We start from the raw sequence: 19,785 nt of genomic DNA, 5'->3' as shown, positions 1-19,785 counted from the left end.
GATTAACAAATGCTGCTATTATATACATGTAGCTGGATGACTTTGCGGTACACCAGAAACTAATAAAACACTGTAAATCAACTACACTTTTAATAAAATTAGTTAAAAAAAAGAATGAAAAGCACAAGCCTTATGAAAGGAAAAAGAAGAAAAATGTAAATGTCCCTCATAAAATGCATATTTACGTAAAATAGATTTTGGTGTACCTACAGAATGGAGTAATAAGGAGCAGTTTAAAGATAAGGCAGTCCTACATGTACTGATTCTGATATGGAATGATCTTGAAGATAAATTAACTGAGGAAAAGAAACAGCATTTTTGGTTGCTATTACATCCATATTTATATCCATAGAATAATTTATAAAGTTTTATATACACTGACTGATTTTGGATGAATTCATAAGTAACTGTTAAAAGCATGCCTCTTAAGAAGAGTAATTAAGTAGCTAAAGACAAGAACATGGTAAAAACTTTCACCATATTCCATTTCACCTGTTTTCAATTTTGTACTACATGCATGTACATAAAAATAAAATTACACAATTACACAAACTATTAAACGTTTTATTGCTCTTATCCAAAGTTGCAAACATTCCTAAACAAATAAAAGTTATCAAGGAAAACGTACAATTCTTACACACATGTGTAATATGCATTCACATTATACCTAGAAGACTGGTTCTTTCTGTAACTCAACAATAAAATTATCATATAAAATATATCTCAAAGTTGTTTTGGGAATGTATATTACCTACTTTACTGAGTGCTGGCTGTGGTGGAGAAGGGGTATAATGTCTTTTTCAACTGAAGTTTCATAAAGAAGTGATTCTGTAGTCTTTGCGTATTGCTCTTAAGAACCACTGTTTTTACAATCTTTTTAGTGAAAACAAAATATAAGCCTAAACGACATATCTATCTTTCTTAGTAGCTCACATGAGAATTAGAGAACTCTGGAAATGGTTTCTGAAAGAACAGGAAGAGTTACAGCACAGAACTGGGAAATATGCAAATTATAACTCAGTCTCCGTTTTTAAAACACAAAATTTTCTTATCATTAAACAAGATGAACTTTACAATAACAAGAACAGAGATTTCTCTTTTAAAGACTCTTCCTTTTTTTCTTATTAGAATTTTAAGAAAGGGAATGCCTTTTCTGACTTCTAATTTTGAGAAATACTTTCCTCTTTTTCTAAAAGGAGACGATGCCCTGTATCCGTAGTCACTTTATTTATAAAAGCCTTCTGAAAAAGGAGATTATCTTCTTTCAGCAAAGCTTCTAAGTAAGCGTCAATCTGCTCCAGGTCTCCGGCTGGACCACCCTGGAAAAGACAAGCCGCAGTCATGATAGGGGAAGAAGCTATGGGGTTGAGTCTGGTTGTCTGGGTGACCTTGGACCAGTCTTCCCTGCAAGTCATGTAGCAACAAAACCCAGTTTGCATCTGAATAACGCTTTTAACCTTTTGAAATGATTTTGCATTTAATCTCATTTTATGTTCACAAGTGGTTAGGACCTTGGATCTTTTTCTTCTTCTTCTTTAGTGGAGGTTGTTTAACGGTGGTCTTTTTTTTTCCTTTTGATTTAATTACTTGTCATATTCCTAAAGCCCCCACTCATCTCGTGTGTGTGTGTGTGTGTGTGTGTGTGTGTGTGTGTGCGCGCGTGTGTGTTACAGGCTCTCCTCTTCCATCTTAAAATTCATGAATTTTGAGCCTCAGAGGCAAAAGAGATGGGTGGGCAAATTCTGACTTCCCTGTTTCTCCTTTTTCCTCTGCAGCATCTTTCCCCACAGCCTTGGGCTTGCTGCCATGATCTGTCCCCATCTCCCTTTCTCTCTTTCTCTCAGCACTCTGCTGGGGTAACCTCAAGCTCTCCTTCCCTGAGTTTCTTGATCCATGAACAGTTGGACAAATGCTCCCTCTTTCTCTAAATCTTAGTCCCCCAGGCCCAACCACGGGATCAACTTGCTCTCCAACTGAGCTCATGGACAGGAGGGATTTTAGGAAGGACCTTTTAGGAATAATCCCGATGTCGTCACTGTTTCCAAGTATCTGGCACTTCCGTAGCTTCTCCATCCCTCTCTGGTTCCAGTAAACGTGCTGTCTGCTTTGCTCCCATCGCCCTAGATTTGTTCGGTCCTCTAACAAGTCTGCATTATGCCGCATCCCAGCTTTCTAACTCGGACCCTGTTTCTGCAGATGGGTCTCCATGATGCCGATATTCATGAGGATTTCAAAATATTCACAGACCCTGAGGCAAGCCCCGTGTGACTTTTTCTGACACTAGCGGCTCTCAGCCTGTTCAGTCTGGTCTAATCTCCTGGCTCCTGCTTTCTACCCAGCAGGCTAGACTCCCTCCTAGGACTCCAGGCTGGTTCTTGTCCTCAGCTTCCTCACAAGTCGCCCCAACATCTAACCTCTCATCTCTGCTCTATTCCATCGTAGTTGCTCGGGCAGAGGCAGTGACAATGGAAATTTCCAGTAGGGAAAGCAGGGGCCCTTTGAGCACCTCTCAATGATACTGGATAAAGCATTTCACGAGATGTGGCTGAAGCCCTTCACCTCTTTACTAAAGTTTGTGAATAAAGCAAATTAAGTTAGTGCTGACATCATTACTTGGGTTACTTTGAGGAAACCCAGGAGAAGAGTAAACTACTGTTCTTTCATTTATTTTTTCCTAGCTGAACAAATTTGCTATTATGAGAACCAAAAATTTTTATGAACTTTCTTGATAGAGAGCGGTATTCTGTTACTGTGAGAAAGAACTTTGGTCTCTCTAGTTTCTCTGTCAGTGAAAGAACAGGCACCACTGAAACCCTACCACGTGTGGACCCCGGTCACCAGCAAGGCCGTCCTCCAGGCCGGACTCTCTGCGGAGACAGCTCCTGCCTTCTCACCCTGCATGGCCCAGGAAGGACCCATCTGTCCCAGACTCAGGGCCGACGTCCGAATTTTCTGCGCATCCCAAGACAGTTTTCTCCCCCTTCAGGCCCTGTTCCGCATAATTTTAAAGCAGGTTCTAGGATATCTAAGGGTCTTCCAGGCTACCATGACAATGAGCTGAGCCAAAGGCTGGCCGGGAAGCAGCCCCGAGAGCGCGCAGGTGCCCACCCACAGTGGGGGCGCTGAGTGTATGATGCCAGCTCGCTCCAGACGCAGACCTGCCCCGAGGGCCTCCACAACGCTCTCTGAACCCCTCTTAGGGGTCTTCCCTAGGAGTCCCACTCAACAACCTTTGTTTACACCCCGAGAAAAGCTGAGCAACACAGACATAGTTCCTGGGCTTGCTGTTGATTTCTCAATTTATTTTTTAGCAACTACAGAGAGACTTTTCAACATTGGCTATATATATTTGAATTTTTGATATAGTCTCCCCAGCATTTCTATGTACTGTAATCAAAGACAGACTGTTCCTAACTGACCCAATCTATCGCAGAAGCCCAATTCTTTACGTATTTAAATATACAAAAAACAAACAAGAAGAACAGTAATTCATACTTACATGATACTTCCTGACTTCTCTAGCCTCGCTTCTAAGATTAGAAAAGTCTATTTTTTAACCTACATATTAGGATAAAAATTAAAATGTTTTGTTGTCTGAAAAAGTTTTTTTAAAATTCCTACTAGAAATATGCTACTGAGAAGACAGAATAATCGAAATATATCAACAGCCCAAAGCTTCTGATTTTTTGTTTTAAGGGAAAAAATAATAGGCCTTTTAACAGTGTTCTAACTTACACTTTGAAAGCTCATTTATATGTGATTTCCAGGCCTTCTCAGGGAGGGTGAGGCTACAGAGAGTGACCCGTCCGCTCAGTAAGTGGACGGCGATGTCAGGAGAGGAAGTCAGCCCAGGGCTCTCTCCGCAGCATGTGTTCCTACCGCTGAAACAACACTTCACCACTCACCAGCTGAAGCTTCTGCAATAATACGGCCAGTTTTACACGAAGCTTATTCAGTTTTTCCTCAGTCAGTTTTCTTTTTTCTTCACACTCTCCCAGAGACGCTTCATTAGCCTCTTCTCTCCTGTTTGCATCGCAGATAACAGACTGCATCTTTCTCTTCAGTTTCTTTTCATACTGGACCATGTACACATCACGGATCTGGGAACGGTTTTACAGCAGTTTTAGCATATCTTCAAAAGACTACTTTCCCCTTCACATCACAGTTCTACACAGCCGTCCCTATGCGTGTGCGCCCTGGGGAGTCTACGTTTAAGATACACGCATCCCTTACGGGAACGGACAATCTGATGGAGGGGGAAGAGAAAGCAGGAAAAACATACAACAGTCTAGTGGCGACAACACAAGCAGGCCCACCAAGGGGGCTCAGAAACCCCTGCTTTGAAATGAAGCAGGCAGTGAGGCACGGTGGGATCTGCTCTCCCAACAGGGCTCCCATATTCCTCAGGACGCGCGGGGGCAGGCGCCTGGCCCCCTCCACAGACCCGGCGACCACAGGAGACCAGCAACGTGGGGTTTCTAGACAGGCTATGCCTCACCCGTGGCTCAAATCTGCAGCGTCTGAGAAGCACAGAAGCTGCGATAAGAGGAGCTCCCGGTTCGCCACTCCCCTTGGGTTGTCTGATGTGACGTGAGGCACGGCTACCTGCTAACATGCACGCCCCTGGCTGATTCAGGAGCCGTGGGGATTTTCCCGGGGCTCGTGTTTATCACGCCTCAGACACTTAACGGAGCAGGGGGCCGGCATGGAACAGCAAACGCTGCAATTCCAAAGCGACGTGCACTGCCTGCACCAACATTTGGAGGAGGCCGGGGGTATGCTGAGGAAAGCGACAGAGGGCCAGTTCTGCTCTGACCACCATCCGAAAGTCTCTGCGATGGGAGAGCCCCGTGTTCTAACACGCCGGTCGCCGGGAAGGCGGCGAGGCCGCCGGCCCGTGTTCCGCCGCAGCTCAGCGCAGGGCGGCCCCGGCTCTGTGCGTGTCATTCCGTTTCACTGCGCCTTGCCCTCACACACAACTCTCCCCTTTCTATGCAATTCTTCAAACAAGCAAACAGCCCTGAGTACACTGAATTCTGCTCAGCAGACAGTCACTAACCACTTCCTAAATTCAGGCACTGAGTTTTATAGTGGGTGATGAAGAGATACAGAAGGTTCAGTCCTTGCCCTCCACACCTTCTCGTCTACAGAGTAAGAGAACACAAGTGTGTGAGTGCTGTGTCTCATGGGAGGAAGTGTGCTGCGTCCCGAGTCAGGCACAGACACCAGAGTGGAGAGGGGGGCGTGGGGTCTCCATTACACCGAGGAGCAGGAGTCCTGACTTAAGGTACTTGACTTAGGCTGAATCAGTAATTTACCTGCAAACGTCAACTTCTCATGCGCTCTTAACTGAGGGGATATTCGGGAGTGGGACCCAAATACCACTCTACAGTGGCAAGCATGGGCCATGCATGTGTCATGGGCGGTATTAAAGCAAGACTTCATTGTGAGATCTATAGATTGCCGCGTGAAGGAATCTCAGGTATTGTAGAGACTTCCACGGCCTGGATGCTTGTCTGAGGGCACGGGGCATTAGACCTGAAACCCCCGACCTGGCTTTTCCCCGTCTTACCTTACTTCCTAAATCCTAGCCCTCCATCTTCCTGGCATACCCCAAGCTCTCTCTTGTCACAGGCCCTCTTGCGCTTGCTGCTTTCTTTGTTCAGTAAATTCAGCCCCACAAGGCTCTACACAAGGCTCATTCCTGGCCTCAACCAGTATTAAAACATGGCTCAGATATTCCTTGCTGTCTGTCTCTGAAATAGCCTCCCCTTCCCCAACACACCGTGACTGTCTTGCACAATTATTTTAGCAGCACATCACACTGTATGTTTATGTCTTATGTAAGTGTGAACCATCTATCTTTCCCTCCGGAATGTAACCTCAATGTAAAAAAAAACCAAAAACTGGTTTCATGCACCTTTATTACCAATGCCACAGGGAACTAAATAGTGAAGAGCTGGGACAGCAGATGTTCAGCATTCACCATGTGGGCCAGTCCTGCCTTGAAAAACAGGCTACATTCTGAGATCCTGAGCCATTTTTGAACATCCTTTCTTCAACCTACAAGAAGCTGATGGCTTACAACTAAGGCGACCACCACCTCCTCCAGGAAGCATCACAGACACTTCCAGTGGAGGCTTCCATCAAATCTAGGAAGTGAGACCTCCCAAGGCCTGAAGGGAGAGCAGGGTAAATAATTCAACCCAGTGGGAATAATGATGGCAGAGTGATAGACAGTTCCGATGTCAGCAGTCAACTACAGTTTTTAGTTTTCAGAACTTTAGCATTTACAGCTTTTGCCATCCTGAACAATAGCCAGGAAACACTTTCTTATAAAAGGCAACCACAATAATAAAACAAACCCAAATAGAGAAAATTAAAAAGAAATACAGAATATGAAAAACAATATTACTGAGACACATATAAGTATTGCTCATCAGCAATGAAAAGAAACACACAACTGTCACACCTGATGGATTTGAAGGGAATTTCACTGATGAACAAAGCCACTCATAGATGACACCTCCTCTATGATCCCGTTTCAGTAACACTCCTCAAATGTCACAACTAGAGATGGATGACAGGTTCGTGGCTGCCTGGGGTGAGGGGTGTTGGCGTGTGTGGCGCGTGGCTATCGCGGCTAACACAGGGAGATCTCGGTGGTAAGACGGGAGTTTGTATTCTGACAGTGGTGGCGGTTACACAAATCCACACACAGGATAAAATGAGACACACACTCCACCGATTTCAATTTCCTGGTCTTGCTATCTTACTATAATTACATGAAATGCTTATATGAGAGATATAAGCATCGGGAAAGATTGGATGAAGGGTACATGGGACCTCTCCACTATTCTATAATTTGCTGGGTATCTATAATTATTTTTTTTTTAAGTTCAAAAGAGCACTGTTAATACAGTTTGGCTTTAAGAATGTTTATACAGCATACTATATTCAAAATCATATTCAGTCTCTCAAAGTTCACTATCTTATAACCACTGAACTACATTTCCTCCAAACACTACTGGCCAACTTAGCCAGTTTCTTGATTTACGCTTCTTCCTTTCTCAGGCTAACATCTCCACGAGGTTTCTATAAAAGGTGACAATTTTGACAACTTTTAAAGCTCAATGTAAAAGGACTTCTGTCTGTTTTAACATTTTAATTAAGGTGGGTAGAGAATTGTTAACAGGATGAGAGGCTTAGTTCTGCTGGGTAAACTCACTCTTGTAGAGGTATTTGTGGCGGATCAAAAATGGAATTCTTCCAAACCCTATTAATTCAGGATGGAATTAGGATTTGAAAGAAAGGATATTCCACTGAGATTTAATTTTCTGCCTTGAATTTAAAGTCAGAGCTCTGGCAGCTCTGGAGCTCCAGAATCCTAACAAGTTTGCACAAAGTAAGGCAGGCCTACAAGATCTATAGATGTTTGCCCTCTAAGAATATGCATGTGTTTGTGCAGGCAGGCACTACAGCAGAAATAGTCAACTTTGATTCAATGCATGATAGTAAGGTCCAGATGCATCAAAGGTTCTTATTGATGCCTCTAGAATATGAGAGGATTACTAATTTCAAGGATTCTATAATCTAATTGGAGAGAAAATGGAATACAAGAAACTACTGTAATATAAGGCAGAAAATTTAATTAATGCTAAAACAGAGGTTTTTTTTTTTTTTTTTTTTAAGGTTCACTCAGAACACAGAAATCAAGATTAGCTAGCTTCATATGCAGAGAGTAAGGTAGGCGTGAGGAAGCATTGGCTACGCTCTGCAAAGAGTGGGCAGATTTCAGTGGACTGGGGAAGCGGGAAAGAGTATTTGGGGGAGATAGCATGGGCAAAGGCTCAGAGCCTGGCCAGTGTCGCAGGTTGGGGCAACTCCGTTTTGGATGGAGCAGACGGCTTGCAAGAGGAAAGAATGAAAGATGGTAGTTCAGGCTGGGCTACACAGGACCGCCAGCGCTGCTAAGAATCAGCTGCTGTCCTAGGAGTTACGGACACTGCTGACGCAGTCGGGGCAAGGCGACCAGAGAAGTCTGTAAGTACCAGGGGTCCTCTCCTCATTAAACACACATACCTCAGAGCAAGGCGCGCAGTCACCCCTAACAGATTTCACCAAAGGATTTTAGTATTAACAGTTTTTATAACCATGCACTTAGACTACCAGACATTAACAAAGTCCCTAAGATCATGGAGGAAACTCATGATTTCAATTGCTCTGTATTTTGCTTGTGATCTCAGTTTCAAAAGGAACTCATAGTCTCCTGACTCTTTATTTGGTTTGATTCTTTGAATCCCACTTGCCCTGAACATTAAGAGGATTCTACTCCTCCTCTGATTAATACGCTGAATGAGCACTTATTCAGTCTGGCCTCCAAGACCCAACAACTTGGTTCCACTACCAAGTGTAGATACTGAAAAATATCATTTAGAACAGACATGAAGGACATGTATAAACCTGGATATGCTGAGATGTATGACAAACTAATTCTTAGCAAATTTCTAAATTTTACAGGGTAAATATTTAAAACAGAGTTCCCTAACCAATAGATAAAGACCTGCTGAGAGATCCAGGAGCCTCACCGGCAGTTTGTCAAGCTGTCTACCACAGAGCTGGGGCCATTCCTGGTGGGACACTGAGCCTGCCCACCACATGCCCTCCCCACTCCAGAGCTCGTGGTCAGCATCTCCCCACATACCACTCATCCCGCAACGTCAAGGCGGCTAGTAAGTCAACAAGAGTCTCTTGCACGGATGGGCTGAGACGCTGCAGTATACCTATCGCTGCTGTTGAGTCACTAAGTCATGTCCCGCTTTCTGGAACCACATGGACTGCAGCCCACCAGGCTCCTCTGTCCACGGGATTTCCCAGGCAAGCATACTGGAGTGGGCTACCATTTCCTTCTCCAGGGGATCTTCCGGACTAGGGATTGAACCCACGTCTCCTACCTAGCAGGAGGATTCTTAACCCCTGAGTCACCTGAGAAGCCTGTAATATACCTTCTACAAGTAATACATGAAAATTCTGTAAGGATGAACTGTTACAGTCCGGATAAGAATGAGATGGAAGAAGATGGGGTCGTGAAAAGAGCTCTGGAGTGGGACAAATCTGGGTTCCAACCCTGAATCTCCTACTGACTTGCATCATGACATTGGAATGTTATCTTTCTGATTCTCCACTTCCCTACTGCTGACATGGAGACAGTGGCACCCACCTTCCCGGTGACGTAAGAGTCAAATGAGGCAACATAAATAAAAGCCTAGTTTAATGCCTGACACTAGTGACTCTTAGTCAATCACAGTGTTAGATTCACTGATGAAAATGTTAGTACTAGTGCTAGAATAAGATAAAAAATAAGCTGGAAAAAAAGGCTGTCTTTTATTTTATTAGGAAACACTAACAGCTAAGTCTTCATACTGAAAATGTTCAAGTGCAGCTTTCTCAAAAAAACATTATCCAGAAAATAAATTCATTTTTCAGTTGAACAATGATGAGAAATTAAGAGCTACAATATCCCTTCGTTTCCAGTTGCTTATCACAGGCCAGCAGACACTCAGGGAGAGACATCAGAGGCAAATATATCAACAGGGGTATTACATTTAGACACACCCGAAAATTCAAACACTCTGTGACACAGCCTTTTTAGAAGAAATCTAGATTAGGTTCTAATTTTCATTTCAAGTCTGCCTAGTTACATGCTTCGGGGAACTTACTTCCCAATTCTATTTCATTTACAAAACATGAATATTCAAATGTTACTCCATTCCCTACAAAAGGGATAAGGAGATGCCTCTGCTTATAGCTATACTGAACACAACTCCAGGGAGCATGAGTCACCTCCCAGCCTTTACAGATTTGCGTGTTATTATGAGAGCTTTCCAGAAGATGGCTGTAAACGTAAGCACTTGGAAGAAGATGCTAGTATGTGTGCTAGTGACGGAGCTGGTGCAGCTGTCAGAGCAAACACTGGTGAAGTGTCAGCGGAGACCAAACATCTCAGCGCTGACCCTCGTGCCATGAAAAGCTCGAGACTGTGGTGGCCTCCATGAAGCATCTGGGAACTTCCGGGGTGGCGCTGACTCCAATGCTAATCCCTTGTATTGACTGGGCCAAGTTCACACCTTGCAATCTCAGTTCCCTTGAGTGCGAATTAAAGAAGCTGAGGGCATATAATTTTGAGATATTTCTCCAGTAGAGCCAAAGGACTGTGGAGTCTCTTCCCCTCCCCGACCAAGGGAATCTTTAAGAACTAGATACACAATATTATAAGAAAACTTAAAAAAAAAAAAAAAAGAAAGAAAAGCATCTCTTGAGAGAAAAATTATAATGAAATACACCAAAAAATACCAGTGATCTCTGAATGGTTTGGGACAATGGATGAATTTCTTAAAATTCCTTTTAATTTCTTTTATCGGCATTAACTATTTTTATATCCACTTTTAAAAGAGAAATATCATAAACTTAAAAAACTGTTGATAGAATTTTAAAAACCCTAAAGATATCATATTGTCCAAAACAAAGACGTCGACGTACAAATGATTTCTGATTTAGCACAGTGTATCGAAGATTCAATGGCTCTATTTCTTAAAGACTCCAAATGTCACATTTCCTGTTCAATATATAGTCTAATTCCAAGTGTTTCATAAGCTTTATGGTTGGGAAACATTTGCATCTTTAAAATTCAAAACGATGTTGCTTTGTGACATCTGATATGCTACACATTAATCTAAGTCCTGATAAGTGAATGCAAATTTGATTTTCTTTCCAATGTAACATTTTGAAATGTGTATTATTTCTCCTTTGGAACACAGGATCATTTAGAATATAAATGACTACACTGAAAGGAAGCTTACCTGGTTGAAACACATTTTCAGCTTTTTGTTTGTCTGTTCTGGGCACTGCTCCAGCTGTTTTCATAAATGATAACAGAACAGGATATTAACTTTTAGAGAATGAGCTGTCTACAGCAGAGTTATAGTGTGTAAGTATCTGGTATAAACAAAGCATCAGAGTCTAGAACTTGCCAATATTGGTAATGTGGGTCTTTTAAGTCTGAGTCTAATTAAATTAATTACCTACAGTAGACCTCACCTCATTCTAAAAAACGATTAAGGTGGCTTATATTATACAATATGGTTTGTAAAATTTGCAGATGAAAAAGAAAATCAAGGTGAGGGAAAAGTAAATGATAAATAATAAATAAAGAGGTTGGAGTCAGCATATCATGGATGGGGACAGACACTGACCCATGGGTCAGTATTTAGGGCCAGAGACTAGCTGAGGTCACCCGGAAACATTTAGTAGAAGCAGGTGGGGCAGGAACAAGCCCTCAGAGGCGCCAGTGCCTAGCAAACAAATGCAGAAGAGGCGGCCAGCACAGAGGGTGGGAGGGAGGGAAGCAGGAAAGTGAACATTTTCTGCTGTCACGGAAGTCACACAAAGAAAGCGATCCAAGAAAGAAACAGCGGTCAACTGCACTGATGTCTCTAAGAGGTCAGGTAAGAGAAGCGACTGCTGCAGAGGTCAGGAGAGTGGCCACCGGCGGCCTGACGAGGCGGCCCAGTGAGGCCGTGGAGTCAAGCTCCCCGGGAGAGAGCGAGGTGAGAGTCGACGGCAAAGCAACAGAGGCCGTGATGCAGGACTTCATCCAGGATCAGACGAAGGCATACGGCACCTCTGTGAATCATCGCGCGTGGCCCTTCTCACTGATACCTGTGACTTCATCCAGGATCAGGTGAGGGCACATGGGACCTCTGTGAATCATCACGCGTGGCCCTTCTCACTGATACCTGTGACTTCATCCAGGATCAGGTGAGGGCACGCAGCACCTCTGCTCTTCACTGATCCCTTTTCGCATGCTCCCATCTTTTCCACAAGCAACACCAGGCCTGGGGATGGAGATGGAGCCCCCCGCCCTCTGCACCCGCTGGGCCGCCTCCAGCCTGGGAGCAGCTCGGGTGGCCTCGGGCCTGCACCCCTCACTCAGCCTGGGCCCACCTGCGGGGACTCGGCAGCTCAGGGCCTGCCTCCTGGGAGCCGGTGCCACGCTCAGCCCGTGTGCCCAGGGGATGCTGGGCAAAGTCTTCCCTCTCATCACAGACAGCATCGCCCCCGAGAGGAGACTGCGTGAATGTGGATACCATTTCCTTCATCCTTCCCTGTGACGTCCTACTGACTCTAACCCAATCTTCTCCCTGGTTCCTCATAAAAGGGGCTGAGGGAGAGCACCTAAGGAACAGGGGCCATTTCTGGTGCAGGGAGGGAAGTCAAGGACGATGTCCCGCTCTTTCCATCTCAGTGACCAACTATTCCCAGTCTGCACAGTCTTCCCAGAGTTTCATTAAACTTTGGCCACCTTTGTTTCCCATGCAGCTTTAATTCTCAGCCACCCGCTTGATTCACTGAATCTATTCTAGGTAACCCTTTACATTTCTCTGCGCTGCAGATTCAATTCAGGGTATTATGCCATCTCCTCAAAGTTTAAAAAAAAGCCGGCTTACCTCAGAACTTGCTGTCAGTTCCTCCAGGGATGTGTGGCCAAACTCTGATGGTAGCTGATACTCAGGAAAAAAATACAGAAGAATCTCCCTGGGAACGTAAACACAGTAGAGGCGGGAATACACCAGGAAAAGAGACGCAGCACTCATCTGTCAGAAACAGATCTGCCTCCTGGGTTCTGTGAAATTGTCTTGGCAAAGATAAACATTCACAACCGACAAACAGTTAGTTTCTATCACTGGCGTCAGAGTGTTCTACCAAAGGCACTGAATGGGCAGAGGGAAGCGGCCGTGCTGTCCAAGGGCAGCAGGAGAATCCCCTGGGGATGGAGGGCTGCGTACCTTGACTGTGTCAGCGCCAATGACCTGATTGGTATGTTGTTCCATGGCTTTGCAAGATGTTACAAAACCAGATAGAGCGTACAGGGGACACCTCTGTATTGCTTCTTACAATAGCACGTGAGCCTGCATTTATCTTAAAACAAGATGTTGATTAAAGCAAGCGAGTGTGAGCTCACGACGCCCATCCCCAAGCAAGCAGTCCAGAAGACGCTTGCACCTACTTGAATGGTCTCCCTGGCAGAGGTCCAAGCCAACACTGCAAAGCTCCTGGAGGAAAAGAGGCTGACTACAGGCTGGCTGATTTTTTTTTCCTAAAAAGACCAAAGAACTTAACTCTCTGGAGTAATGTTTTCATCCAGGACTATTTCAAGAACTCATACATGGACCCAGCTCTTTCTGGACAGCAATGGTCATTGTTCTGACAAGTGCTTCATTTTGTCAAAAGGCAGGAGCACTCTGTCCTTCCAGTGTGATGACTTTTCTAGGATTAATCACATAGATGATACGTATTTCATTCCTGGGAGAACAGGAAATTGAGAAATTTACAGCTATCACATCTTAAAAGTGAATAATATTATGTTGAAGTGTTCCAAGAACTTCCAAGGGATTTACAAAATTTTTTCAATTATAAAATAACCTGGCACACAAAGAATAAAACAGCTCTTTCTTATGTAATTTACACTCCCAGTATTTTAAGTATATTATTGGTGGTGATATTCATTTGTAATTTTAAGACGATTTAATGTAAAAAGTTAAAACTCCTCAGGATTCCACAGTAGTGAACGTAAAACACACACACAGCACCTCAGAATTATCTGCCTGGCTAGAAGAAGCTGAGTGGGTAGGAGGCAGGATGACATGGAGTTTCTGGGTATTTGAGCTGAGCAGAAATCAGACGGCATAGAAAGAAAAGCTTCAACTAGACTCCCTGGGAAAGGGGGCCTGGGGTCAAGCTTATGGTGGGTTTGGTGGGGCAGAAGTGGTGAGAGGTTTTTAAGTACAAACCACCCCTTTCCTTCCCTAAATCTAGCCTCCTTCCCTCCAATACAAACACAGAGTTGAAACCGCATCTAAGCATCGGTCCTTTTCATGGTGGGTATAAATTCTTTTGGGTTTAGATTTAGAGCTAATCAGCAATTTTCCAAGGAAGTATTTGTAGAAAAACAAATATGTGGAGGTGGTGGCATGTGGTGGGGAGTGGGGGAGGGTAAAGGGGCAGGTTGGGGAGAGGCAAAGTCCTGAGTCCGTTCTGGATTACTCTTAGTCTGTAAAATCTCTGCATCAAAATGTACATGAAACATCATTATAGTCTGAATAATGTCTCACACATGCGTACTATTATTTCTAAAGACAGAGAGGTAAAGACACAGACACACACAGAGAAAGATTATTTTTTAAAGTAAAACACTTTATATAAAGGTTTTATGGAATCACTTGTTACAAATAGCTCTTGTCATGGCTGTATTTTCTCAATATCCTCAAGCTCATTCTCAATATCCTCAAGCTCATTTATTCCACCGACATTTCCCAAACCTCTACTAAAACCCAGCCTTTATCTAGTGGCGCTTTCATGCTAGGAATCCAATGCAATCTGATTACACCGAATTCAGCCTAGTAGAGAATGCAGACATGGAAGCAAACTATCCAATACAGTGTCACAGAGGCTAAAATGAGAATGCAGCCTCATGGTTACTCAAAGGAGGGGCCCAGCTTTGCGCTTGGGAAGCCCCAGAGGAGGAGCTGGAATTGGCCAGCTGGAGGGCAGGGGGTTCAGCCTGGGAAAAGAGAACTGCAGGCCAAGTGCACTGCATGCTGGGGAACTGAGGATTTTCTGATGGCGTTGAGAGCCCTGGTCAGATTGAGCCATTCTTTCTCAAGTGCTAAAAATGTGCTAAATGTTGCCATAGGCTTTATATACAAAACTTCACATAATACTTACGGAAGCTCTTTGATTGAGGATTCAGTCCTACTTCAGTCTTCCTGGTTCTCTAATTGTTAAGGACCCTCATCCCTACCCTGGGACTTCCCGGATGGATCAGTGGTAAAGAATCTGTCTGCCAGTGCCGCAGATACAGCTGACGTGGGTTCGATCCCTGGGTAGGGACGACCCCCTGGCAGGCTACAGTCCATGGGGCCAATGAGAGTCAGACACAGCTGAGCAGCTCAGCACACGCCCACCCCGACCTTTGGTCTCCCCCTCTGCCCCTCTCCCTCCGGGACGCCAGTGTCTAGCTTTGCACCCTCTTCTCCGTATGGCTTCTGCTAAACACTTCTTCCCTTGGGGATTCTGTCCCATGAGACTGACAAAGAAAACAAACTATAATATCCTGTTCCTGCAGTTTGCAAGCTCAAACACACAGACCTTCACGTTTTCCTTTTCCTGAAAAACTAACTCAGGAAAACTCTTAGACACTGCAAAAAGAGGGTAAGCTACCAAGAATCACAAATGTAGGGTCTGAATGGAGGTGCTTGAGAACTCTTTAAAAATTCTTTATTTATTGTCCTGAGTCCCTTTCTTCAAAGATAATCTTCAATGACACCTTCTTCTGTTCCTGAGGATATATTTCATCAAACCTCTCTCCACCCTCAAACTTTAGGTTCCCTTTAAGACAGAGAGAGTGATCCTCTAATCCACAGAAGGTCCCACAAGGAGGTGCTCAGCACAAAACAAGAGGAATAAGCTGCTGTCTGGAGGATCCGGGTGGACGCTGTGGATTCCGGGGGACTCGTGAACTAAGTGGGCTTCCCTAGTAGCCCAGACGGTAAAGCGTCTGCCTGCAATGCAGGAGCCCCGGGTTCGATCCCTGGGTCGGGAAGATCCCCTGGAGAAGGAAATGGCAACCGACTCCCGTATCTTTGCCTGGAAAACCCCATGGGCAGAGGAGCCTGGCGGGCTACAGTCCATGGGGTCACAGAGAGTCAGACACGGCTGAGTGACTAACACACACACGAACCAAGCGCCGCCATTCACGGGGAGTCTTTTTGCAGCAGGAACACCCCTTCTTCCCTCGGAGCATTTGCTCACAGCTCTACCCCCAAACTTGATAATAAAACCAGGCATTTGTCTTTAACAACATTATCTCTCTTCTTGGGAGCTCAAGAAATAAGTACCCTAAAGATCCTTCAGAGCTCTTGTTTGCCTCCAGGACTGTGATAGTTCTTGGCTACGCTGCCCGTTTCTGCAGAAACCGTATCTGTATCTGCAAGTCTGAGCCGCAAATTTTTATCAAGTTCAACTAGTTGAGCTACAACACGGAATCAGCTCTGTCTCCATATACATGAAGACCAGGCTTTGAAAAGCTCCAGCTCAGGGCCACTTCCTTTTCAGTCCATGGTCATATCCTTTCTCAACAGAGTATTTTTTCCTGAAGAAAAATCTTTCTTGCATTCACACAGCTCCACTCTTTCTATATACAAGCAGAGATGCACAGAGTTTCCACATTATCTTGTTCTCTTTGAAGCGTAAATTAGTTAACAATAAGCTTGGTCTTGGCTAAGCAGAGGAGCAAGACTCCTACCTCAGGAAGAGTGAAACTCCCTTCTTCACTCCAGTGAAAAGGCTACAGAAATGACATGGCTCCACTTTTTAAACCGAAGAGTCAAATCCTGATTTCTGATAGACCTCCACTGCTAATTTTTTTTAAAAAAATTGTGATCTTTTCTTTTGCTTCCATAATTGGTAGGCATACATGCTCAATTGCTCAATCATGTCCAACTCTTTGCAACCCTATGGACTGTAGCTTGCCAGGCTCCTCTGTCCATGAAGTTCTCCTGGCAAGAATATTGGACGGGGTTGCCATAACTGGCAGCAACCTGTAAAAAGTGACTTTCTTTTTAAATTTTTTTTTTTTGGCATTTTTAAAAGTTAAGGTAACATAAAGCATATTTGTACTTCTGTACAGGTGAAATCAATGAAGTCTGACTTATTATCAAGTTTACATATACAATGATAAACTAAAAAGGCATTACAGGGTAGCATTTATGAGTAAAAACTGTGAGACCAGATTGCAAAGATTTAAATCCCAGCTCTACCACTTAAGAGTTATGTAATACTGGGCAAATTACTTAACCTCTGCATACCTCAATTTTCTCATCTGTAAATGGGGATAACGAAAGTATCTATTTATAGGGCGGTTTTAAGGTTTAAGTGAGTTAACATATGCAGAGGCCTCAGGACAGGGCCTGTCACATAGTAAGTGGATCATAAATAAATAGTACTGTTGTCATTGAAAGTGATTTGATACTGCTTCAATATTTAGGACCATTTGACAAAATTCAGCAATCTGGATCTCAGTTTACCTTATTTACCTCTTACTAACTAACACAACTCAGATGCACCCCATTATTTGAAAATACTTTAACATCCAGCAATATTATTCACTGCTTTTTACATTAATCCCTTTCAATTTAACTAAAAGTGTTCATTGAAAATCTACTAATATATGTCAGACACGGTGTGGAAGATTCAATCTGTTTTCAAAGGAGTTACTACATTTGCAGATTAAACAAATTAATACACATAAAATAAAAAATAATGCAAGATAGGAAAATGCTAAACTGAGCATAATTGGGTGATAAAATGGACAATAAGAACTACCACTTTTATTAATTTATAAAATGAACCTAATGGAAAAGGCCCACTTAGCAGTGCTGAAAGGGATAAGGAGGATGTCATATTCGAAGTGACCCAAGTGGAGGGAACACGCTACACCCTGCAAAGGAACCGACTGCTCTCCTATCTGTGGCAAGCAAGACAAGCCTGGTGGACAACCATGAGTATAAAGAATACGGTGCCCTCCACGCGGTAGACAGGCCACCAAAACCTTCATGCCTGGAAGAATTTAAAGTCTAGTTAACACAAGGACTAACATGTGGACCAAACAGTAGAACAGTGCAGTATAAGGAGGAAAAAAAAAAACATAACACAGAAGACAAGAAATCTTTCTTCACTGGTGAAATATAAGAAAACAGACTACATCTTGCTAGAGGCAAAAGAGAAAATCGGTACATGAGGAGCTCCTTTTATTCCAGTTAAAACCTGGTGTTGTGTACAATTCTTTTCCCAGTGAATATTTTTATAAAATAATCACCACAAAAATATTCAAGCCAGTATAGAAAGGAGCTTATTTATTTATTCATTTGGCTTTCAGAGAATTCCGTTGATAATACTATGATGATTTTAAGTACTGAAGATTCTGCATGTTCATTAGGGAGATGGTTTCTGGGAAATTTTAATTTTCTACTGATGCCTAAATATAGAAGTAGATGCACCTTACAGTCTTAGCACCCTCAATCAGACCATCTCCTTTTTCATCACATGTAACTCATTAAAGTGAACAGTGATGGTACACTTAGAGGCAGAACAAAAATTAGACAAGCAAAAAAATAAAGAAAATGATAATGTATAGTCGTACATCCAAACTCTGCTACCATGCAATCAGGCAAGTCTCTCCAGGCTGACAGTGTAGAGACAGCAAAGCGTGTGTGGTATCTGTATGTGTGTGTGTATTATAAAAAGTGTGTGTGTGTGTGTATATGTAAGTTTGTGCATCTGTATGTATATGTGTGTGTGTGTATAAGTAAGTGTGTGCATCTGTATGCGTGTGTGTATACACTGTGACTAAGAGGATGAAATTCCAAATCACGGAGCCTGGACTCAAACGCAGCCCCGTCCTTGGCAGCTGTGTAATTCTGTGACTTCAAGTGTCACTTGGTTTCTATCTTTTTTTCGGCCATATCACGTAGCATGTGGGATCTTAGCTGGATTGAGACCAGGCCCCTGCACTGGAAGCTCAGTGTCTTAACTACTGAACCACTAGGGAATTCCCTAGTTTCTCTTTTTCAGTTTAACTTAAAAAAAAAAAGTTAAAAATAATATCAGCTTTGTAAGTTTGTGTAAGGAGCTAATGTATACAAACCACTTGAGTGAATGAATAAAATATAATAATGACTTTTAAATGGTGGCTATTATTATCAAGAAGGTCTGGTTCACTTGAAGCAAAGTTCCAGTCATTGGACATTTCAAATACATTGTCCATACATTTTAAAATAATATGCACATATTTATTCAGATGTACACAGGCATGTTCATATATAATTTATTGCATACTACCATGTCTCAGGGACCAATTGACATGCCTGAATCTCATAACTAGTAAGAATCCAGGATTCAAAGTTATGGTTACCCAACATCAAAGATGAGGATCTTACATAAAACTTCTGATCAAGTACTGACAGAAGGCAAGGAAATGGTTGGAGAATCCCATTCTTTAGGGACGATACCGGAGGCCACGGCAATCTGACACTGACACCCACCATATCACTGGGTGATACTGGGGCTGTCCTGAGGTCTGGCTTTCTGTTCTACTCCCACGCTAGTACAAGCCTGCCAACCCCGGCCACATGCAGAGTTGGTGGTTCTGACGTGGTCTTCAGGGATGCAGCACGCAGACTTCATCCCTTGGTCAACAACTTGTCACTGGGTTCCTACCGTCATTAGTGAAAATGCGTCCTGATGCAAAGCCCAAAGTGGATCCACCTACATGTAACAGGAGCGTCCCTCTTTCCCCGGGGCAGGACAGGCATCGGACGTATGTTCCTGAAGCATAGCAGGTGGGCCTTCACGCTCATGTAGCGCAGCCCCACGGCCCTGGATGCGGCCACAGAGACTTCCCTAAACCCCGGGCTAGCTGCAGAAAGGCATCTAATTCTTACAGGCGTTTGCAGTCTACTTTCACACACAGGACCCCAGACCCCGTCCTGGGCCTGAGTAGGGGCCCTAGCTCCCTGTATATATGCCCTACCTCTCTCTTCCTACCTGTTTGCACTCTTTGCCGACTCTCTTCTTCAGGAAGACTTTGTCAGTCTCTGATGAGAAAGTCAAGGTGTCCTGAGGGAAAATACTCTTCCAGCTAGAGCATGCTGTATGTTTCCTTCTGCT

At 43.6% G+C, this 19,785-nt stretch overlaps 1 protein-coding gene across 1 annotated transcript in view; it reads right to left on the bottom strand.

Moving 5' to 3' along the window:
* Window positions 1-1,160: 1,160 nt before the first annotated feature.
* MORC1 (MORC family CW-type zinc finger 1) overlaps window positions 1,161-19,785 on the bottom strand; it is a 151,773-nt gene continuing 133,148 nt past the window's right edge. Inside the window, exons 26-29 of the mRNA XM_065913846.1 lie at window positions 12,507-12,594; window positions 10,860-10,913; window positions 3,906-4,100; window positions 1,161-1,319 (exon numbers count right to left, since the gene is read on the bottom strand). Coding sequence (XP_065769918.1) covers window positions 1,161-1,319; window positions 3,906-4,100; window positions 10,860-10,913; window positions 12,507-12,594 — 496 coding nt within the window. The remainder of the gene's footprint in view (window positions 1,320-3,905; window positions 4,101-10,859; window positions 10,914-12,506; window positions 12,595-19,785) is intronic.

This window comes from Muntiacus reevesi, chromosome 21, assembly GCF_963930625.1.
Source record: "Muntiacus reevesi chromosome 21, mMunRee1.1, whole genome shotgun sequence".
Lineage (NCBI taxonomy): Eukaryota > Metazoa > Chordata > Mammalia > Artiodactyla > Cervidae > Muntiacus > Muntiacus reevesi.
Note: the sequence above shows the minus strand (reverse complement) of the source record. Positions and strands in the feature narration are given on the sequence as shown.